General features: G+C 41.4%; 1 protein-coding gene across 1 annotated transcript; it reads right to left on the bottom strand.

The window, feature by feature from the left end:
- Positions 1-678: 678 nt before the first annotated feature.
- PPA1 (inorganic pyrophosphatase 1) lies at positions 679-23,686 on the bottom strand. Its single transcript, XM_073353600.1, has 11 exons — positions 23,510-23,686; positions 20,015-20,079; positions 15,059-15,112; positions 13,831-13,950; positions 12,350-12,436; positions 11,863-11,989; positions 10,662-10,789; positions 8,286-8,371; positions 6,515-6,584; positions 5,143-5,182; positions 679-1,049 (listed from the first exon to the last, which is right to left on the bottom strand). Exons 1-11 carry the CDS (start codon positions 23,571-23,573, stop codon positions 1,018-1,020), a joined length of 873 nt encoding a protein of 290 aa, XP_073209701.1. The 5' UTR covers positions 23,574-23,686; the 3' UTR covers positions 679-1,017.
- Between the last annotated feature and the right edge of the window lie 462 nt (positions 23,687-24,148).

Here is a 24,148-nt window from a genome sequence, read left to right as displayed (position 1 = left end):
TTCAAACTCTGGTTCCAGGTACTTAGCTACCAGTTCAGTAGGTTTGGCTTTTTTTAAAAAGCTTAGCCACAAAAATGTATTGCTAAGTATCTTTAAATATTTTAATAGTTTAAACCTTAACATAGATTGTCAGTTTCAGAATGTTAAATAGGTTTATTTAAAAAACCAAACCTGTATTTAAATAAAAGTATCCAAATGTATTTAAATCAGATTAGATTTTTTTAAAAATCAGTTTGTATCCACCCTGATATGAAATAAATAGAATTTTTGGCTAACTGGTCAGTTTTAGTAATAATGAATTACTTGCAGCAACAGCACTTAGAGTTGATTAAATTTGTGTAAGTTAATATACTCAAGCAAAGGTTTCTGTGCTTTAAGGTCTTGCTGATGCACAGGAGTAGGTGGTTTGTAATTAAGAACTGCCATGGCAGTTGAGTACTGCTCACCTGAGAGTTTAGGTATATGCATTTTTCAACCAAGGCACCACATTTTTACAATCACTGAAATTAAGTGTCGTGGTCCTTCCTCCACAGAATCCTTGTGCTGTGAAGCAAAAGATGAGCATATGCAGCCTTTGTCTCTTGATAGAAGAAATTTGTTTATTTGATTCAGAGTAGCTTTGTGTTTAGACAGAACACTGGGAGAGAAGAGGAGGAGACAGGAATCCACAGAATGAACTTCAGCAAAATAATTTTATTTCTTACTAATGTACAGTGAACACCCATCAAGTATTCTATACACAATTGAGTTGAACAATTACTGTTGTGATGTACAAAGATACATATTGAGACACATGAAACTGCTCTTTTACAAAATGATTGCATTTAGTTCTCCACATGACTTTAGTACATCTTGAACATGCCACATTGGTAGATATGCAATTCTGTTATGATAAGTTATCTATAAGACAAGACTGTTTTTTCCTCTGGAACTGTAAGCTAGTATTTCTCATTCCTTCCCCTACTTAGGGCTTCCTGGTAGGAGAAATGTAGGCATTTCAACATCCACCTTTAGGTCTTAGTTTTTCTGGTAATAGAACCACTTGTCCACTGTAGTCAGAAAAGGAAAAGAAAAAGGGAAAAGAAAAAAAAAGGTTTAAACCCAGTTATCATTGTACATTTAGTTCAAGTTCTCCAGGACCCCACAGACCATGAATATTTCTGCAGAAGAGTTTGTGGACCCAATGTTATCTGCCTGTGGCTATTAGGGGTTACTTACCACTCAACTCTTTCAAACTTTACTAATTTCCTCAACCCCTGGGACTGTCAAATGTGATTTTGGAACTGCTCCTGCTCCCACTGCAGTCAGTGGAAGCTTTGCTATTAACTAGAATGGGAGCAAGACTCTTCTTTTTGGCATTTTATCAGTATTGCTAAGTAGAGAAGCAATTAGAACGGTAACAATACAGACTTAAAATTAACTAAGCCACACTGATGTTTGCAGTCCTTGTACTTAAATATTTTGCTATCTCAGATGCAATACATAAATTAATAATTTTGTAGTCAGGGATTACAGTAGCCTACAACCATGCTGATTTTATTTTTTAGTTCCATAATTCCCTAGCATCTGAGACATAAGAGTGTTGAGCAACTGTTCCCAGAGACTGAAGTCCTCCTCCCCTCCAGCCTTCCTACTACACTGAAATTAATGTTTTTACACAATAGTGCACTGCAAGCATTCTGCACAGGGTCTAAGGCAGTACTAAATACTTTAAAATTCCAGAAGAGTTCCTGACTAGCTGTGATAAATGAAGGGGGGGGGAGGAAGAGGAGAGGAGAGTGGCTCCCTGCAATGGGCACCCAGCTAGCCAGCTGTAAAATCCCTCCTGGTAGCTGTTCTTTACTTGATTTACCTGTAAAGGGTTAAAAAGTCCCCCAGGTAAAGCAAAAAGAAAAAAAGCGGGCATCTGACCAAAAGAGCTAATGGGAAGGATAGAACTTTTTAAAATTGGGAAAAGCTTAAATTAAGCACCCAAAATAGCTTTCTTGGAGGTTAGGTTAAAGGTTACAAGCAAACAAAAGCATCTGAGGTTAGTACAGAGAAGTTCACAAGCCTTAAAAAATAAACAGAAATAAACCTAATTGAGGTCTTCCTAAACATTTCTAATTTACTTAAATATTTTGGTTGTTAAAAGTAGTTCTAGATATGATTTTAATATTTGGTTCAAACTTTACACAGCATTCCTGCTGCCCCATCTCTTCAGCCCAGAGAGAACAACAAAGGGAAAGTTACTTTCCCAATTTTAAAAAGTCCTAGCCTTCCCACTGACTCTTTTGGTCAGGTGCCCACTGTGACATTGCACCCCATAATGCTTTATAGAAATATGCTTATGAATGTAAATATGGCATAACTGGAATATGTTTTATGCTACATGTGCTATGTAACATCTCTGCAAAGGTTATGATCTACTGCAGGGATTGGCAACCTTTGGCATGCGGCCCATCAGGGAAAGCTGCTGGCGGGCCAGGACCGTTTGTTTACCTGTAGTGTCCACAGGTTCAGCCAATTGCAGCTGGCCGCGGTTCGCCATTTCAGGCCAATGGGGGCTGCGGGAAGTGGCGTGGCCGAGGGATGTGCTGGCCACTGCTTCCCGTAGCCCCACTGGCCTGGGGCAGCGAACCATGGCCAGTGGGAGCTGTGATCAGCTGAACCTGTGGACACTGCAGGTAAACAAACAGTCCCAGCCCACCAGTGGCTTTCCCTGGCAGGCCGCGTGCCAAAAGTTGCCAATCCCTGATCTACTGAATATATTGATCCTATTTGTATGCATGTATCATTTTTGTATTTGAAGTTATAAATATTGGCTGTGTACTTGTTTGATTTTAAGTAGCCTCAGTGAAGCATTTGGTCAGCTTCTTGAGAAGACAATTCTCAGTAAGTGCCCAATCAAGAAACACTTAAGCTGACAAAAGACTTTGATAGATGCCAATCCACATCTGAGCTTTCCTGGGAGCGTTCCTATAGAGAAGTCATGCATAGACATGTGACTTGTCCAGGTGACTCCAAAACTCCATCTTGTAGAGGGGATTCTATACGGGGGAGGAAGGGGTTTCCACCCACAAGAGAGAAACTATATAAAGCTCTGGGAGACCCCTCCATTTTTGTCTTCAGCTGGCTCAAGAGGAAGCCTCCCCAACCCCAAAAGATACCTGAGAGAAACTGGAACAAAGGATAATTACAGGGGTGTGAGTGATTGCTGGACCCAGAGTAGAAGGAGGCTAGTCTGTAAAAGAAGCTTACTGGAACATCTCTACAGGCGAGATTTCATCTGTAATCACTTTCTTACTGTATTAGGCTTAGACTTGTGTGTTTTATTTTATTTTGCTTGGTAATTCACTTTTTGTCTGTTATTACTTGGAACCACTTAAATCCTACTTTTTGTATTTAATAAAATCACTTTTTACTTATTAATTACCCCACAGTATGTATTAATACCGGGGGGGGGGGGGCAAACAGCTGTGCATCTCTCTCTATCAGTGTTATAGAGGGAGAACAGTTTGAGTTTACCCTGTATAAGCTTTGTTACTGTAAGCTTTATACAGGGTAAAATGGATTTATTTGGGATTTGGACCCCATTGGGAGTTGGGTATGTAAGTGCAAGAGACAGGAGCACTTCTTAAGCTGTTTTCAGTTAAGCCTGTAGCTTGTGGGGGGATGTGGTTCAGACCTGGGTCTGTGGCTGTAGCAGGCTAGCGTGCCTGGCACAACCAGGCAGGGCTCTGAAGTACCAAGCTAGCAGGGAAAACAGGCTCAAAGGTAGTCTAGGCACATCAGGTAGCAGTCCCAAGGGGGTTTCTGTGATCCAACCTATCACACCCACTTTTATTTTTCTTTATCTGGGGGACTTTTTAACCATTTACAGGTAAAGCAACAGCTAACAAGAGGAATTTTACAGCTAACTGGCTGGCTGGGTGTCCATCAAAGGGAGTTACCCCCCTTCCCTCCCACACACACTTAATTTATCAAGCTAGCACTCTCTCCAAACTTAGTTAACAAGAAAGTTTAATCTGTGTTTCCCCTTCTTAAGCAAACTTCAAACTTGTTACTTTAGAACTTAATTACTACACTAGACTCTCCTTGGCAACAAGGCAGCCATTTTGATTACCCACTGATTAGACAATGGTGCAAAAAGGGCTCTTAGATTTCAATGAATCCTGAGGCATGGAGTTGGGAGCATTACCCCAAAAAGTTGTGTGGAGACTGATCCCTTTATGGGGTGAGGGGCTTCAAGATGGCAGCTCATTTCAGGCATTTCTCTTTATTACACAGTTATGATCCCACAACTCCCGAAGTAAGGGAATCTGTGAAAAGGTTTTAGTAACTGACTTACTCTAGGACTGCATTGGTGCTAGCAGCCTCAAGATTTTAAGGTTAGAGGCATGTTATAGCATCATATATAGAAAAAAGGATGGATGACCAAAGAATGCTTATAGTTGTGACAGCTGCTTCAGTAATGGCATCATCAATCATTTAACCTTTTAACCTTAACCTTACTAGGAATATCCAATTACAAGTTTAAAGATACAAGCATATTCAATGAGGCAAAAGCATTTTTAATGAACCTGTCAGACAGTAGCAAATGCTTTAGAAACTGACTAGAGAGAGTATTGGTTTTCTGGCAACTTGTCTGGTTTTTGCTACTTACTTCTGGCTCCTGGGGGTATGAAATCAAGCCTCTCTTTTTTCAGCTCACTTATACATTGCACTATTAATAGATATGTTATCCTACTACTGTAAACTTTTCCCCCTTCACTTTTTTGGCATAAAGTAGAGAGGTGTGGATTCTGCTGCATTCACTATGCTTCCAGTCCTCTGGATTGCTTTTCCTAAAGCTCAAGAAACCTGCTAATCCCAGTATTCCTTCCTCTCTCCTTGCTAAAGCTATTCAAACAGCAGTTAGAATGCTTGATGCTGCAGCATCTTCACGTGTACAAAATTAGGAGCTGAGTGGAAAAGTTAGATATTTTTAAACAGTTACTTACAAAATCTAGAGTTCTAAACAAAGCTTTTAGTTTATTTCCAATGCTTTTAAAAAAATGTTACCATACTTAAAATATTTGCAGTAAATTTTTCCTATAGAATATCTCTTAACAAACGTTTCTTAAAGTCACTTTGGAATGAGACGTAGGTGTTAAGGCTTACCTTCAGGTGGTATTGTATTGGGAGTTCCACAGGGTGGTACCTGATAAATAAGACGTGCATTAATGGTTTATGACTATGGAATCTATTGAGGTACTGTTAAGATCTGGAGACTACTATGCTTCTTGGTGTTCCCAAAGCCCGCTCTTCACTAAACTAGATTTAAAATCCAGGCTATATAAATATGGAGAGAGATTCATACCAGCCAATACTGGAGAACTATAGGTGATTAAGAACACAGCTATATATTGTCAGTATTCTGTAAATCAGTACAGCTTCTAGATAATATGGAAGTAATCAAGCCAGCTATTTTTTGGTGGCATTCTGCACTAAGCATATCTACCTCTACAAAGGCAAGCAGATAATATTCTATTGTCTTTCTGCAGCCATAGCTATTTAATGTCCCAATACTGGATTCCAAAAAACAAGAGCAAAGGACATTTAGAATTAGTTTTGGATTCCAGGTTTAATATTTCCCAAGGAGTATTTGCTTTTCTAGTGATAAGACGAAAATATATTGTGGCTGGTAACAATTCCAGTCCACAACCTAATGAAGTGTTCTATCCTCAGAATTTTACCACGTAATTCTGACACAGCTATAACATGACACTTTTAGAAAGCAGAGTAAGTTAAACAGGTTTATATCTTCATCTATTTATAAACTGGTCTCTGCTTCTGATAAGAATTATTTTAACATATTGAAAGGATTTGTTCATTACCTATCCATTCACACTTTTTTGCATCACTTCTATTAGAAATTGCCTAATATTGTGGTACTCCAGACTTACAGGTATAGCCAAATATTCTGAAGTGCTTGAATTCCTCACCTATTTAGAAGTTTTGATTAATGCAGTACACATTAGATGTCAGACAATGCATTTGACAGGAAATATTCTCAAGGAATCAGAAGGGAGTCCTTTGGAAGTCGTTCTGTCGCAAATATCATGCATTCTGAGGGCAAAGGGTAGCCTATACTTTAAAAACTGAAGTTCATGTTATGTCTAGCTATTCATTTTCAAAAAGTTCTTCAAACATTTTAACTTCAAGTCATTTACATGAGTTAATGATACAAAAACAAGTACTTTGCTCCAATTAAAACAGTGTTTCAAAAGAGATTCCATCCCCAGATGAGCTGGGCAAGTAGAAACTCTGAAAAAAGGGGTTTCAGTTTCTGTACACGCCTGCACCTCTGCTGACTAAAAGTTCATGCTTAGATTGGCCGTTTAGAGTGATTTTAGCCAATACAACAAGTTGTTCCTACAGGGAAAAAAGTGTTTCTTTTAGTGTACCACCTAACCTCCTTTTGTCTTTTCTTTATAATCACGGACACTCGGTGCTTTAAAAAATAAAGATACCCAAATCTATTTGTACTTACTGCTTCCACAGTAGCTTTAGCAGATTCTTGACTAATACAAAAAGCGCTGTCTGACACAGTTGTATTTGCGCTAAAAGAGAAAGGTCAATCGTGAGAGCCAAGTTCTTTCCCCAAGAGTATTAGACAACAGCATTAATGGTATTAAGGTTACCAGTTTTAAAAAACACAGGCTGAAGGCTCAGTTTTTGAATGAGCTACAGAATAAGTTGCTAATACTAGAGTAACATAAGAACGGCCCTACTGGGTCAGACCAAGGGTCCACCTAGCCCAGTATCCTGTCCTCTGACAGTGACCAGTGCCAGGTGCCCCAGAGGGAATGAACAGAACAGGTAATCATCAAGTGATCCATCCTGTCGCTCATACCCGGCTTCTGTCAAACAGAGGCTAGGGACACCATTCCTGCCCATCCTGGCTAATAGCCATTGATGAACCTATCCTCCATGAATTTATCTAGTTCTTTTTTGAACCCTGTTATGGTCTTGGCCTTCACAACACCTGGCAAGGACTTCCACAAGTTGACTGTGGGTTGTGTGAAGAAATACTTGCTTTTGTTTTAAACCTGCTGACAATTTCATTTGGTGACCCCTAGTTCTTGTGTTATGAGTAGTAGTAAAAACACTTCCTTATCCACTTTCTCTGCACCAGTCATGATTTTATAGACCTCAATCATATCTCCCCTTAGCCGTCTCTTTTCCAAGCTGAAAAGTCCCAGTCTTAAAATCTCTCCTCATACAGAAGCTGCTCCATACCCCTAATAATTTTTGTTGCCCTTTTCTGAACCTTTTCCAATTCCAATATATCTTTTTTGAGATGGGGCAACCACCTCTGCACACAGTATTCAAGAGGTGGGCGTACCATGGATTTACATAGAGGCAACATGATATTTTCTGTCCTATTATCGATCCCTTTCTTAATTATTGCCAGCATTCTGGTCGCTTTTTGTCTGCTGCTGCACATTGAATGGATGTTTTCAGAGAACTATCCACAATGACTCTAAGATCTCTTTCTTGAGTGGTAACAGCTAATTTAGACCCCATCATTTTGTATGTATAGTTGGGATTATGCTTTCCAATGTGCATTACTTTGCATTTATCAACATTAAATTTCATCTGCCATTTTGTTGCCCTGTCACCCAGTTTTGAGAGATCCTTTTGTCGTCTGCCTGAGTCTTAACTATCTTTAGTAATTTTGTATCATCTGCAAATTTTGCCACCTCACTGTTTACCTCTTTTTCCAAATAATTTATGACTATGTTGACTAGGACTGGTCACAGAACAGACCCCTGGGGGTGACCACTATTTACCATTCATACCTACCCTTTGTTTCCTATCTTTTAAACCAGTTACCAATCCACGAGAGCACATTCCCTCTTATCCCGTGGCAGCCTGCTTTGTGTAAGAGCCTTTGGTGAGGGACCTTGTCAAAGGCCTACTGAAAATCTAAGTACACTATATCCACTGGATCCCCTTGGTCCACATGCTTGTTGACCCCCTCAAAAAATACTAGTAGATTGGTGAGGCGTGATTTCACTTTACTAAAACCATGTTGACTCTTCCTCAACAAATTATGTTCATCTATATGACTGACAATATTGTTCTTTATTATAGTTTCAACCAGTTTGCCCGGTACTGAAGTCACGCTTACAGGCCTGTAATTGCCGGGATCACCTTTGGGACCCTTTTTAAACCCCTAACATAGACTTCTATTAAGTACTCCCATTTGGTTAGAATTTTTAACAAAAAAGCAGTGTAACAGAAGAGTTGTAACCTACCAATTGATTTCTCCTCCATCTGTTTTTTTAGATATTAGAGCTGTCCAGTGTTCATGAGTGCTTTTGATTATGTTAATTGCAAAGTCCTAAAATTAAAAAGGATAAATTCCATATTACTGGCAAATACTCTAATGATCCCCCATTCTGTCAATTAGATAGGAACCAACAGAGTCTAATGTTTATAGTAGATATTTTAGAAGAGCAATTTTCTTGCTATAAACAGATTAAGTATCTCTACTATTATTTTGCCCTCTGTCACTATTAGTATTATAGTAGCAGCTTGAGCTGCTAAATGAGATTAGGCCCCCTTTGTGCTGGGTACTCTACAGATTCCTAGTAAGACACAGTGCTTGCCCCAAACACCTTAACAGACAAAATGGGGGATTATAAAATTTCTCTTTCAAGATGGAATCAAGATGCTGAAGGAGACATAGTAAGTTTGTGGCACACAGAAGAACTGAACTCTGATCTCCTAAATCTCATCCAGTACCTTTACCATAAAACCATTTTCCTCTCTCACTAACAAGAGTGTCTACATTAGTGAAAGAGGTTGATGTCTGCTAACATGTGTTGGCTGATCCTGACCTAATCTCTATCCCGGGGTGGCCAACCTGAGCCTGAAAACGAGCCAGAATTTACCAGTGCACATTGTCAAAGAGCCACAGTAATACATCAGCAGACCCCCATCAGCTCTGCCCCCGCTCCCAGCACCTCCTGCCCACCAGCAGCCCCATCAATCAGCACCTCCCCCTCCCTCCCTGCACCTCCCAATCAGCTGTTTCGAGGCATGCAGGAGTCTGGGGGGGGTGGTGGGAAGGGGAGGAGTGAAGGCACAGCAGGGGTGGGAAGGGGGGCAGGGCCTGTGGCAGAGCCAGGGGTTGAGCAGTGAGAACCCTCCAGCACCCTGGAAAGTTGGTGCCTGTAGCTCCAGTCCCGGAGTCAGTGCCTATACAAGGAGCTGAATATTAACTTCTGAAGAGCCGCATGCGGCTCCGGAGCCACAGGTTGGCCACCCCTGCTCTATCCTCCTTCCCTAGTTTAAGCAAACTCTTAGATACAAAGTACTGAAAAACCTAACAGAATGGGTGCGACAGAAAAAAAGAATAATAGCTATGTAGACTAGCCGTGACACTGATCAGTTTTTGGAACTATTTTCTGAATATTTAAAGGAAGGGGACATTTCCAATTAATTTTAGGCACAAATTATGTTAACACTTTTTTCTTTTACACATTTAAATTCAAAATACTTTTTAGACTTATGTGTAGCCTGACACACACACGAATCCTTTTCTAGCATATGATCCAGAAAGTGAAACTAGTAATGTAATGGTTATAGTCACAGCCAAGTGAAATGCTTAGTGAATATGGTTAAAAGATTATTTTTTTAAAATTCTTGTTTCGCTAGTTATAAATAATTGGAAAGAGAGGGATGCCATCAAAACAAAATCCTTACACCCTGAGGAAATCGGTGAGAATTTCAGAATATATGTACAGTAACTTAGAAGAGGTAAATCAGCTCCTTGGTTATAGCAAATTAGGACAACACGTCTGAAGGAGAAGGGTGTGTACACAAGTGCACCACCCAGTCTTCATGGGCTACCTGTGTGCTTTTGTCACCTGCTAGGAGGCTCTAACAGGCCAAGATATGGGGGGAGGGGGGGAGGAGAGAAGAGATCAGTGAGATAAAGGGAAGCACCAGTCATGCCCCCTTTGTTCTGGCTAAGCTCCACATGTCAACAGAAAGTCATTGGAGTTACTGTGCTGGTTCTATGCCAGAAGATCCTGTGTTCTGGAGTGATCCTCCTGTAGAGGGATACACCTATTTTATGTGTGGTTTCCAACAGCTGGGGGTGTTCAACAGCTGCATTGCACCTGAGGATGTAACCCTTAGTGTTTCTGCTAGCAAGCAAAATAAAGATGGGGTTGGGGAGAGCTAGAAGAGGAATAAATCAGTGATTTCTATTACAGTAGATAAAATAAAGCTTAGTCAAGTGGCCTAGGTTTTCAAGTGAAACTTCAGTTTTGCAGTCACACTAACATTTAAAACAAAAAGGAGTACTTGTGGCATCTTAGAGACTAACAAATTTATTTGAGCATAAGCTTTCGTGAGCTACAGCTCACTTCATCAGATGCATTCAATGTAGCTCACGAAAGCTTATGCTCAAATAAATTTGTTAGTCTCTAAGATGCCACAAGTACTCCTTTTCTTTTTGCGAATACAGACTAACACGGCTGCTACTCTGAAAACTAACATTTAAGTATACAATATGTGCCTCATGCTTAATGTATAGACTATTGTTCCTCAACTGTAATGTGCTTTTTGGACAATCAGATTGGTTTTACAGATTTACAATAATGAAGAGGTGGTTACATTACCTTGTCTTTAAATTCTCCATTAAATGCAAACTGGTTTTCTGGCTTCCCATCAGGAACCTTGTATCTTCTAAACCAGTCCACTGTAGCTTCTAGGTATCCAGGTTTTATCTTTCTGACATCATCGATATCTAACAGCAGGGGGGAAAACAAAACAAAAAACTCTTCTTTATCATGCAAATAGGTGCAGTCTTAAACTAGTCTGTGCTATGCGTATAATATATTTTTGTCCAGACCACCTTGGAGTCTCACACTACTGAGGAAGATAAGTATTATGATTGTTGGCTACAGTACAACACCTGAAACATCTCCTAAAGAGTGTATGCCTAGCTCTCATGAGAAGTCATTTGTTAGGGACAAGTTTGGCTAATGTACTATAAGTCAATTTTTAAGATAGAGGGTGGATTTTACATATCTAAGAAGAAGATTTACCTCCCTGCCCAAGTTTATGTCAAAAAGACAAGAAACAAGTTAATTTGAGACAGCAAGAAGTAGTCAGATTTGAGGCTGGTTGATCCTCAGAGTATATCCAACTGTCAAAAGCACAGAAGAGTTATTTTTCAAAGATAGGTATTGATAACCTTTAATAGGTCGGATTAGCCCAAGTTATTTTACTGGAATCTTTTCTGATTTTCAGGGGAGAAGGGGCAGAAGGAATTTTGACCTTTAGTCAGGAGAAACTTGAGTGGAGAACTTAGGTGTGTTTTGTCAGACACCACATGCTCATTTAGCTGTATGGACCCGATCAAGCCAGCTGTTGCTCAGAGGTGCAAATTGTGCCTTGTGCCTGCGCCAGCAAAATCTTATGAGTGCTGTGTATACAATTCACCCTCAGTGGAGTTTCTACTATCACCTTCCCTCAGGGTTTTGGCTGCACAAGGGTAACCAGCTCCCACTGGAAGCTTCCAAGCGACCTCTACCAGCAGAGGTGCTAAAGGATTGTGCTGAACTAGTACACCCTTCTGCGGCTTAGGCCAGCACCACTTCTAGGAATATGTAGATTCCTTGGCACAAGAAGCAGGATGGGAGTGAAAAAGGGGGTTGGGTTCACCTTGCTCTGCCAAGGCCCTGTGCAGAAGCCGGCTAAAATCTAGCTCTAGGGATTTTAAATGCAGATTTTTCCAGCATGAAGGAACATTCTGTTCAAAACCCCCAGTTGGGTAAGTAAAAGGCCAAAACAATGCCTTCCTCCTGTGCTACTTACTGTTATAGCTGGCTGCTTCAGGGTCTTCAATATTGATTGCCATTACTTTCCAGTCTGTCTCCCCCTCATCAATCAGCGCTAGTGTGCCCAGAACTTTCACTTTAATTACTTCTCCTCTTGAGCATACCTAATTAAATAAAATTTATTAATTATTTCTACCGATGTGCTATGGGATGTGCAACATAAGACGAATTACAATTCAGTAAAAAGTTAACATTCAAAACAAGTTCAGTAAGAGGATCAATACAGAAGACTGAATGGCTGGAAACTAATGTAAATCACACCACTGGGTAGCCATTAACTTGAACTTTGACATGAATTTGGGGAATTAAGATTCATTACATTTCAGCACCAGAAGTCTCCATGGCAGCATTAAGAGAAGCCAAGTTCTTAATAAAAGACCCAGAAGTTAGGTGGTCTCTGAAGTCAGTTAATTAACGGATTACAGTTCTAAGAAATAAACATCCTTTGTAAGATAGCACATTACCTTGCTTCCAATTTCACACACATCAATTGGATCATTATCTCCATAGTAGCCAGTATTTTCATCTTTATGTCCTGGATTCTCCCATGTCTACGTATGAGAAAGAGATTTTTAAACTAGATGAGAGCCCCAGAGATTCAAAATGTACATGAATGGATGGCTCTGAGTTTTTCATGCAGGCAGCAGTTTTCTAGTGAAGAAGCTTAATTAAGATGGAATGTTTCTCCACTGGGTTTCAGCAGGAAGAAAGTCAGTTTTGATTGCTGGTTAGGAAGTGTTCACTTTTTACATTTGTTTACACAGCCTGTTTACTTTGTCCATTTCCATTTGGTATTTCTAGATCAGGATAAGCTGCATGCTCACTTTTTCTGACTGTTCTTTTCAACTACTTCTCGTTATCAGAACTGACCTCACTTTCTCCTAGGTCAGAGGGAAGGATACCGAAAGTTAGCAGGATAATTAAAAGACAAAACAAGATCAGTGTTAAGATAGCCCTTTTACAATAACGAACTTGTAGCAGCATTATTTACATATTTATGCTGGCTGGCAGGCAGCCAAATCTGTCCATCTTTGGTGGTGGAAAGTTTGTCCACACACTGCCCTTAAATTCAGACAAAGTTCAGAGAAGGATATGGAAGAGATCCATTCTGTACAGGTTGTCATACAATGTGTTTTGTTAGCTACAACATTAACTAAAAACCTAGCTTTTATTTATACGAGATAGAAAGTCTATTTCTAGAAAAGGCCAGGACTGTTCAAATTACAGATGTGAAGCCCAGCAGAATGCAAGTATTAATACTGTATCTTATCTAAGGTGATTTTAGTATATTTAGCCATAGGATCCTAAAGTATGTTCAAGTTATGTATACATTAATGACTCTCTTCGTGATATTTCACTGTCTGTACACAACTGAATGTAGGGTCTCCTGACAGGCTGCTTTTGTCTGGGAAATCCAAGTCAGACCATTAGATGAAGCACCAGGGGTCTGAAACTTACACATGGGCACAGAATCACTCCCATCAGAGAGCACTTACCAAATGCCTAAAACATTCTTCTCATATAGCAACATTCTTCAGTGAAGACTATCCACCTACTACTAATTTCTGAAGACTGTTGTTCAACTGAATTGATAGTTGGTAGGGGTCATTGTAGCTTAACAGCTGGCTTTTTATTACTGGTATAAAGCCAGTTTTATTCTACATCGGTATTTTACTGCAAGTTTATATTTTTGTTAGTTTGTTTACAACATGACTTGCATACTTACCTTCCTCTTGAGATTTCTGTCACTGTCACTACATATTTCCCCTCATTAGCATTTTCTATTTCAGTTTCAGTCTGAATAGATTCAGCCTGGTGTTTTGTTAGCATGGTAGCATTCACATTTTTTAAAAAAAACATATAAATATGTTCAGGATGGTGTTTGTGTGGCTAATATCTAGCTTCCACCACAAGAAAAAGGTAAGATATATGTACAAAGCAATACCTGTGGGATTGCACCGTAATTCCAGATATAGCCCTTGTGGGGAAATACATTAGCAACGTAACGCAGCTGTCCTTTCTTCACATCTTGTTTAATTGGGTTTAGAGGATCCTTTGTTGCAATCTGAAACAGACAAATGCAGTTACCTGCACATTTTTTACCTAACTAAAACGACGACCATTTAGTCACCTAGACCCCAGATGTTCAAAATTAGGAATCTGAATCTAATCTGAAAACTTATCAACTCCCTTCAAAGTCAACAAAAGCTGTTAGATTCAGTACCTTTGAAAGTCTGGCCACACAGGCAAATGCCAAAATATGCCCAGAGGCTTTTTTTCTTTTTCATAGAAAGTCTTGGCCTGGGTTCTCCAGTAAAAATAAATACTATTGACATCATGGGTAAAATTTGCCTCTGGAAGAGTTGCTTAAAATGGTATCCAAACCAGTCTTACTTGGAATGAGCCCCTTACTTGGCGATTAAGATACATTACAGATTGTAGTTATTAGGATACAGGCTCTCCCTTAGTGATCCAACTAGTCAGGGGCCAGAGGTAAAGGAAAGGCTACTCCCAAGGGAGGTATTCAGATAAGCTGGAATGTGGAAGCCTTCCAAAATATACAATTACTCTTAATACCCAAACCCATCCTTCTTAAATTATGCTTATATAGCCTGCAGCCATTCCAGTGCCCAAGTAGTATGGGCCAAACTAATCCCTTTCCTGGAGGAGGTCTCGTCCACTAGGCATCTGGGGCTTCAAGCAAGAGTCTTAAAGCTCCACCAACACCTGGGTCTTGGACTGAAGAAGACTACACCTCACATAGGAGTGATCCTGGCCTACTATTACAGTGTTCCTAGTTCATTTAGCAGTTAACTACAGTAGAACTATGATTTAATAAGTTTTCATAAAACTGTCCATACTCTGCAATTTTTTTATACAGCCAAGTGTGCTTTGCAACTGTTATATACCTAAACTGAGACATCAACACTGGTCAGAGCTTTTAAGTTTTATGATATTTTGCTTACTTTAGTATTAATACATAATAAAGCTAGTTACCAAAGTTTTACATTTAGGTCTGTTAACTTGGCTGTCTTCTGCTTGTTCCAGAGCAAAGTTGTACTACATTAGACTACTTTTTTCCTTTCAAAAAAGCCACACAGATTCAGCAGTGCCAGAGATTTAAGAATTAGAAGCAGCCAGACCTTCAGTTATGGATTTTATCTTCCACTTACCTCCATCTTTGCATTTGTCCATCGAGGTACTTCTACAACCATGTTGAACACATTCTGAAACAAGCAAGAAGCAGATCAGCAAAATCTCTCTGAAATGAGAAATACATCCCCATATTCTAAAGGAAGCGCAAACTAATCAAAAGCAGGTTTCAGAGTAACAGCCGTGTTAGTCTGTCTTTGCAAAAAGAAAAGGAGTACTTGTGGCACCTTAGAGACTAACCAATTTATTTAAGCATGAGCTTTCGTGAGCTACAGCTCACTTCATCGGATGCATCGATGAAGTGAGCTGTAGCTCACGAAAGCTCATGCTCAAATAAATTGGTTAGTCTCTAAGGTGCCACAAGTACTCCTTTTCTTTAAAAGTTATTTAAAGTTCTAACACATTTTGCTGTGTCCAAGTGAGATAATTTTGTTGTATCTTGATAAAATCCTGCTGCTCAGTCAGTTAAGTGTCAACAGTAAAGTGTTCAATATTCAGACTAATGTTACTCCTCCCTGCAAGCCCAGCATTAAGGCTATTTTATATTCTGACAGTAGGTTTTTTACACTGTTGGTGCAACACGCATCTTTTCAGCAACATAACTCCATGACACTAGTAGATCCTGAAATACCAGTTTTAAATTAAGTTTAGTAAACATATAACAAGAAGTATCTCATGTGAGTTTCTAGTGAGAAACAAAATGGAGGCCAAAGAAAGCATAAGCAGATCCATGACACTAAAAGGTTTCATTTTTCATTTGCAGGGTGAATATAATTGAGGCAGTTCTAAGAAAAAAATGCTTCTGATAGGCATTCTACATTGCAGAAATACAAACTCCACCCTGACTAAAAAAAAAAACAACCAGAGATCTCCAAGATGTTCTGAAAATCATCCCTCCCCGTGTAAAGATGGCCCATCTATAGCTCAGGCATATTTAATGGAGTAGGTGCAAGGATTGTCAGGAAGTCAGTAGAATCTCATAGTTATGAGCATGTTGGAAATGAACATTGTTCGTAACTCTGAACAAAACGTTATGGTTGTTCTTTCAAAAGTTTACAACTGAATGTTGACTTAATATAGTTTTGAAACTTTCTATTATGCAAAAAAAATTCTGATTTAACCATCTTAATTTAAATGAAACAAGCACAGAAACTTTTTTTTAAAACTTTTCCTTTAAAAAAAAGTTTAAACAGTACTGTATTTGCTTTTTTGGGGGGGGGGGCGGGGGGGGGGAGTCTTTCTTGCTACCTGATTATGTACTTCTGTTTCCAAATGAGGTGTGTGGTTGACCAGTCCGTTTGTAACTCTGAGGTTCTACTGTATAGAACTGTCTCTTGCAGTACTGAGACTATGGGTGCGACTTGGCACGAAACTTCCACCGAGATGAGAGTTAGACCAACACAGAGTACTTCTTCTGAAAGTCCCATACTAGAGTCATTTCTTCCTCCAGAGCTCAGAGCTTTTTTGTATTTTTTTTTTAAAAGGCCTCCCCCACAACTAAGACTGGCTTATTTTTTTCTCAAAGTGCTGAGTACCTGCAACTCCTGGCTCCATATCAACCGTTGGTTCATCTAATCCTCAGGTTAAGCAGCATTAGTATTTCAGAACAGTTGTATCAGAGATGCTAAATCCCTTGCACCTGCATTTCACCAAAGTTGGATGACTAATGGTTTGCAATCAGTGTTACATGTTCTCCAATTTCAGTTTACTACACCTACTCTTTCAATGTTAGGGGCTCTTCTCTGTGGTTCAGAGCTCCATTAGTGTTTGTGCATTGCTCTACTAAGGAGGGAGAGAGAAAGATCCATTAGTGTGGAAAATGCAGTGGATCAGAACAGAGTAGGTAAGGTGTGATTGTTCAACCAGTGCTTAAGTGTATGGAAATAAACATAACTTTTGAAGGGAGGGAGAGGAGGTTGAAGGGTATTAGCTAAATTCAAGATAAGGCAACTTCTGGAAACTTGTGTATATGTAGAAACTAGTTCATATTTGGGAAATTAAGTGGGTGAGTTTGACATGGTTTAGAAGGCATGATTAATACATTAAGATAGTGTGACTTCACATTTGAATACTAGGAGGACAAGAGCCCACGTACAGATAGGTTTGGCACATCTCAAATCTTAGACTGAAAAATACTTCACAATCCTCTCAAGATCTTAAAAATACCAGGATTAAGAGCTAGAGACAGTGTCCAGACAAAGTAACGTAACCTTTTGCCCTAAGCTGGACTCCCTAACAAAACAGCTACTGAACCAGCAGAGTAACCAGGAAAGTTCCCTGAGATAACCATGCAATACAAAGAAAAGTAACACAGTCAACACTGCATTGTGTAGTTGTATACAATATTAATCACACTTGTTTCTCCCCAATGACTTTTGTACACACACCCCACAGACACTGATGTAGTGTGCTGCTTGTTTACCAATCTGAGATTAGCAGTTAACCGGTAATACTCCAAATCCTGAAGCCGATAGGCACTGCTCCAGACACCTTCCCATCCCTCCGCTCCAATTTTTGTTTTTACCCAGTTCAAGAAAGACTGAGTAGAATGAAAGTATAACTTTTGTTGTATTTTATTAGTCTAAGTTACATTCCAGAAACGTGCTTTTGGAAGTTGGAAGTTTTGCACGAGTTGATGGGCAAGAAGATACTGCTCTCCACCACATTTGGCATATAGTGCTTTGTGAGTGGCCTTAACTTGGAAGTGTCTTCTCCTTACCACCCAGCTAACTGCTGCCCTTAACACCCTCCCCAAGTTATACATAAACTTACACACTACATAGGAGTTGGTCTTGAAAGTATCTTGGTTCTGCTCATATGAGGTCTTGCACACACTACTGGAAAATTAGAAGTTTTTGTTTCAGCCCATCTTCCCTTTATATCCATAACACCCCGGTCAATACATGAAATGCTTCCAAAATGTTTGTCTGTATCTACTTTAGTGGTATAATTCTGACAAGTCAGAAAAGATATTTTTACCAGGAGGGTTTACTGTAAAAAGCAAGAGCTAGCTAGCAGACCGTGCACCTACCTGATCTTCTGGGCTCTTGCCTCTTCTCTTACCACCCTTAGAATTCAGTCATGCTAACCTTTTCCCTGCAAATGTGCACTACTTCCTCAAACCATATGTCAGAGGAAAATTTTCATGGAGAGGAAACCCATGGGCAGAACACAACAGCCCAAGGAGAGGTTGGGTAGCTTTCACTCGCTGTATTCACAACACAGGATGGCAGTTTCCCAGCTTCCCTTTATTAAACTTGAGGTTTTGATATGCATATGCTGTGGTCCAATGAAATAACAGGAGAACTGTCTTTCCTAGACTAAGGAAGGAGGAATGCAGAGGGTGCCAAAGACTAGTGCATAGATTTGAGCTTTTTATTTTAGCGTGTGCAACATCTTAACAGATAATTCATCTATTTTTTAAAACTCTACATTTTAATACTAGTAGCAAGTGGAAATAAAATGGCATATGACCAGCCAGCTCTCTACAAAAAGTAGTTATTAAGGCAGCACAGACAACTCTACTCCCATCTATAGGTCCTCTTTGTAAGACTGAGCTCCACAAATAACTCTGCATAATAGGAGATTAGAAATAGTACCTGAGGAGGGAGGAGGAATGAGTTTAAAAAAAGAGGGAGGGGGAAAGAGACATCCCTGTGACACAGATTTGTATTTGGAGCCAACATCTTGATCAAATACTGACATTGCGTAACTTGATACCATTTCACAATTTGTCAGAAATCATTTTGAAATGCTGAGTCCAGAAAAACCTTCAACTCTGCTACAGAGTTTGACCCATATTCAGCACTCCCATGGATGTCAGTGGAAGTACCACAGCAGTTCAAGGGGCTTTAGAGACTTTAAAAAAGGAAGCAGTTCTCCAGATGTAATGGAAGAGAGTCTTACACTACTCCCATCACCACAGCACAAGCTTTGCCAATTCTGAACTAGCACTATGTTTGGACAAAAGTACCAAAAGAGGTGGTAAAAACCCTGGGAGGGGGAAGGAGGTGGGGGGGAAGTACACACAATGAAAAATTCCTTCCACACAGCATATTCCCAAGATCCTGAGCTGCTATTCAAAAATGGTGCAGTTGGGCCAGACCTTGAAAGAAAGTTGGAACCACCATTTTAAGTTGCAGGAGCTGCCAACAACCTTAAGGACTTGTTATGGCACCCATGGATCACAGAGAATGCAGGGATTCCCCAGCCACACTCCTCTCAGAGCAGGATAGTTTTACTGGAATGGCTCTGGGTAACCTGATGATCTCGCCATACACTGGGAGGTTACTTCAGTAGCTGGTTAAACTGGAATTACGACAGATCTTCATTTGGAAAGTGACACAAAGCAGCCCTAATGCAGCTAAGAATTTAGCCCCAGAACTAAGAAGCACTTCAGGACGCTGCAACGAAGACATACAACAATTTCAGTGGAGCTTTACATAAGGATTCTGTTCATGGTATTAGGGCCTAAGTCATCACTTTTCAAATTCTTCTACGTTAGCATTCTTAGAAAAGTTTACAATTTTTATAGCTTTCATCCATGAAACCAACCATTGCATAGCTCTCATCCATGAAACCAACCATTTCCAGTTTATAAGACGAGTAACAATGTTATTTCACATGTCTAAGTTAATAAAGTTAGTTGCCTAAGTGGCTTGGCATCAGAAGTTATTTACTAGTTCCAAGGTACAGAAGACCTTATCATTCATTTTATGGCTAAGTTTGTACTGAATTTCCCTTATCAGCAGAGAAAGTGCATGATGTAAGATTCCACCTAACCCAGTTTGCTCAGTTAGAGAAATTGCAGTTGCACTGTTTAGCCAGCGGCCAACTACTATCATAGTTTATGTTGCAGTTATTTACCACACAGATGCACTGAAAGGAGAAATAGTATCTGGAGGGAAGAGATTTCTAATAGAAAAGTTCTCATAGTGGGAAGCTAAGAACCTGCTTAATATAGCCATATACATTACCTTGCCAGCAACTGGATATATTGGAATATCATGGAATGGTGAAATGTAGTGTCCTTTATCATTTTCTGAAAGAACAACATATTAAGCTAGTAAATAAAGATGCATTACTTAGCGCTAATGAAAATAATTTAACTATTATGGCTATAAAGTTGTCTTTATTCAAATGCCTAGCTTAGAAGATGTTGACCATGTCCTGAAATAGTAACAGGGAAACTAATGTCAGTGTTACTACAGGCAGGTCTACATTACATCCAGGATTGACGCTCTGAGATCGATCCACCGGCGGTCGATTTAGCGGGTCTAATGAAGACCCGCCAAAGCGACAGCAGATCGCCCTCCAGGCAACCCCTATACTCTACCCCGACAAGAAGAGTAAGGTAAGTCGACGGGAGAGTTTCTCCCATCGACCCCTCGCGGTGTAGACCCCGTAATAACTTGACCTAAGGTACACTGACTCCAGCTACATTATTCACATAGCTGGAGTTGCATAGCATAGGTCAACTTACCGCAGTAGCGTAGACATAGCTTAGTTACAGTTCCATTGCTGCAACATAGGTCTTATAAAACTCCCCATGTTTCCTCCAGAAATACAGCACAAGACTTATTAAAAAACAGCCATCACTTGTTTGCAGAGCTCACCTTAATATTTGCACAAATAATATTGTAAAGGATTTTTTGTTTTTAAATAGAGGGTTGTGAATACATGAAGGAAGTAACAAGACATACCTTCTCCAAGTAAGGCATGATTATGCTGCTGTGTCTATCTCCCTAATCTCAGCGCAGTTTAAAAGAACCAACAGATAGAAACATTCTATTTCAAACTCTAAGGAGAAGTTGATATCACAGGTGCATAATACCCTCAAGTAGTTAGACAAAGATCCCTGGGAATAATGGAAGTAGATTCTCTAATGTGTCACATTCTATGGGGGAAATGGCATGGGACAACCTCAAATGACACCTATGGAGGTGACTGTCAAGATTATAAAAATATTGATAATTGTCAAACACTGGCTGGAAGGACAGCAAATTACATCCAGATCTTATAGGAAGTGGTCTAGATTCACTTTAAGACCACCACAAGGTTTAATTAGCTTGCAGATATAATTTGTCTTGGAGCTGTATCCTAAGAGCTCCCCTAATAACTACATACAGAAGCCTTGTTAATAAGCAATACTTATACCCCTCCCAAGTGCTATAGATCACCCAGTAAATCAAAGTGGTTCCAATATGTATGGCACATGCAAAGGGCTTATTTGTTGAAGGCTACCAGCTAGTTAAGGTTGGCTAACCTCATTCATGAGTTACAATCAGACATTTCCACCCCCTTCTAGCACTGCTGCACACATTTTCCAGGGAAGGGTGGGGGGGAGGGGAAACATCCTCACCTGCGTACCAGGAATGAGTCTGAAGCTGTTTCCTGCCCCAGCTAGCAGATAACTGGACAGAGTATGAGTGGGAATGAAGCCAGAATCCTATGCTCAGCAAGCCCAGCACCCTTGCAGGATCTTTGCAAGACTATCCTGCCCAGGACTGCTAGTTACTAATTTAAAGCACAGTCAGCGTGCTCAGTGGAAATGGCTATTATCTTTGATGTTCGATAAGTTGAAACAAAATGGTCTGCAAAACTACGAAAATAAAGAAGTAGTGAAGACCAGGACTGGGAAGTTCACTGTAGCCTGGTGTAGACATTCTGCTTTCTTTCACATTTTGGTACAGTTCATATTTAGAATTGCAGCTGATATTTAAAGCCATGATGGCAAGAGTGCTGCTGTTACAGCCTGCGTAGAACAGAACTTTGAGGGATCTGAGAATTAACAGTTTCAGTTTGTAGGTTTTCTGGTATTTTCTACAGACCTACTTATTTCAGCATAAATGAGTTACTTTGCTAGTTGCCCTCAGGAGAGTTGTTTGGTTCCCCCTCAATAAAGCAAGACTTTGGAAATCTGATCATTCCCAGCAGACAATGTGAAACAGACAGCTATTTCTCCTGTTGACTGAGCAATACTCATTTTAACTCCCCACCCCATTTTCTCTCCTGCTCCTACTCCATGAGTCGGAAAGCATGGAAAGATTCTGTTATTCATACCTGTGTATTACCAATTAGTATCACCCAGAGATTTTATAATGTAATGGACAGTGTCTGCTTTTTCTCTGTGGAATAAATTTCAAATCCTAGCAGGTCAATATTAGATATTAACTCTTCCTACTAAACAATACAGTACTAAATTATCACTTTCCTAGAAAGACTGTATTGGATACAAAATGTTTCATAATCTCAGTTAAGACAGCCATTAGGAGATTAGTCACTTAAACGGCTAAGTTAGAGAAGCCGGCTAGGATTCTTAGGCTATCTCCCTTCAGAAAATTGAGTTGGGAACATTGTATTAAGTCAAGCATTTTCTTCTGCTGAGGTGCAACAGAGCAGGTCTATTATTTGTGGCCAGTTCAGTATCATGCCCTTTTACTCCTAACGATGGAAAGCGAGCTACTTAGGAAGCCAAACAGATGATGCAATACTCAGAGAGCCAATTTTGTTCTATCCTTCAGTCCCAGCACAAGTTCTTACTTGAGAGCTATGACAAGTTAGGAGTGGATACAGTTGGGAACTACTTCTCTCTCTGTAATCAGGCAGAAGATTTAGGGGATGCAGGCAGAGCAAGTTGATGGCATTATCAGAGGTGTCAGTTTGACATGTCTGGTCAAGAATAAGAGGAAGAGTTAAGTCGCCACTTCACTGAGGGAACAACTAGGTCTTGTGGGCTTCAACGAAGGATTTTGAAGAGCTGATAGGTGCATGATGAACAGTCTCAAGGACGTGGTCCTACAAGCAGCTCGTTTCCCCTATGATCTTTCTGCTCTCCCATGCATTTAAATGTGGACGATACCTCCCTCCCTCCACATTTTCACCCCTTCTACGTTTAAAAAAAAAAAAAAAAGCAGCCTAGGAATAGAAGATTGGCCCCAGGCGAGTTGACTTTGGCAGGGCGGCTGCTCGAGACACGCAGCCACGCTTTCGTTGCTTCCCCGCACGACAGGTGACCCCATTCCCACCAGCCCCTGCACCCGGCCAGTGCCAGGCGGAGCCCCGGGGCAGGGTGCCTCCTAGGCCAGCGCCCCAGGTTACCGCCCTAGACAGCCCGGCCAGGCTAAAGGCCGTTCCCCCGGGGACAAGGCTGGAAGGAGCAGGAAGCAGAGAAAAGCCCTTTACAGGATTATCTGGCGGCGGCGGCAGCAGGCACCTTGGCCGGCCCCACCCTCGCCACGCTCAGACTTTAACCCGCTCGGCAGCCGGGCCGGCGAGGGGCGGGGGCGGGGGCCAAGGCAGCTCCGCACGGATCTGGTCAGCGGGGCCGGGCCCAGCCCCCCGGAGGCGAGGGGGCGACCCCAGGCCGGAGGCTGCCCCCAAGCCGGGCGCTATGCCGCCTGGCCTCCCCCGGGGCGGGATCCCATCGCCCGGGCACCCCGCGCGGAGCGGGGGGGCCGCCGCGCACTCACTGAAGAAGACCCGGTACTCCAGGCTGTTGAGGGTGGCGCGCTCCTCCAGGCTGTAGCTGGCCATGGTGCCACCGGCAGCGAACGGGACAAACGGACACACGCCGCACCGGCTCCTTCACCAGGGACGCCAGCACTGCCGGGCACAGCACTGCGCAGGCGCCGGGCCTCTCCCCCCCTCTTGCGCCCCGCCCAGCCCAGCCAGCCCTCAGGAACAGGATTGCGCAGGCGCATGGCCAAGTGGCCCTCGGACGGCCTCAGTGCAGAGAACAACGCTGCGCAAGCGCATTCTCACGCCTCGCCTACTTCGAGATAGTGGCCCATTAGCGCACGAGTTGTGCGCATGCGCGCTCTTCTCGGCCTCGCTCGAGCGGGCTGTCAAGAGCACACGTGGCTTTCCCCGCAGTGCTCGGCCCGCTTTCTTTCCCCGGCCGGCGGAATATTTGGCACCCCGAAAAGGTGATTCCTCTCCGGGGTCCAGGTGGCGCGTGCCGCTGCGTCCCAAAGCCCGCTGCATATTGACTCGTCTGGGGCTGCCTTTTGGTCTGTAGTTCACGTGGATGTGCGGCCCGGCCCTGCCCCCAGAAGTCAGCGCAGTTGGGTTCTAGGGGATCCGGCTCAACCCTCTTCTAACTCTGCCCT

The sequence above is a fragment of the Lepidochelys kempii genome, chromosome 7 (assembly GCF_965140265.1).
Source record: "Lepidochelys kempii isolate rLepKem1 chromosome 7, rLepKem1.hap2, whole genome shotgun sequence".
In the NCBI taxonomy this organism is placed as follows: Eukaryota; Metazoa; Chordata; order Testudines; family Cheloniidae; genus Lepidochelys; species Lepidochelys kempii.
This window is presented reverse-complemented; position numbering and strand designations above follow the sequence as displayed.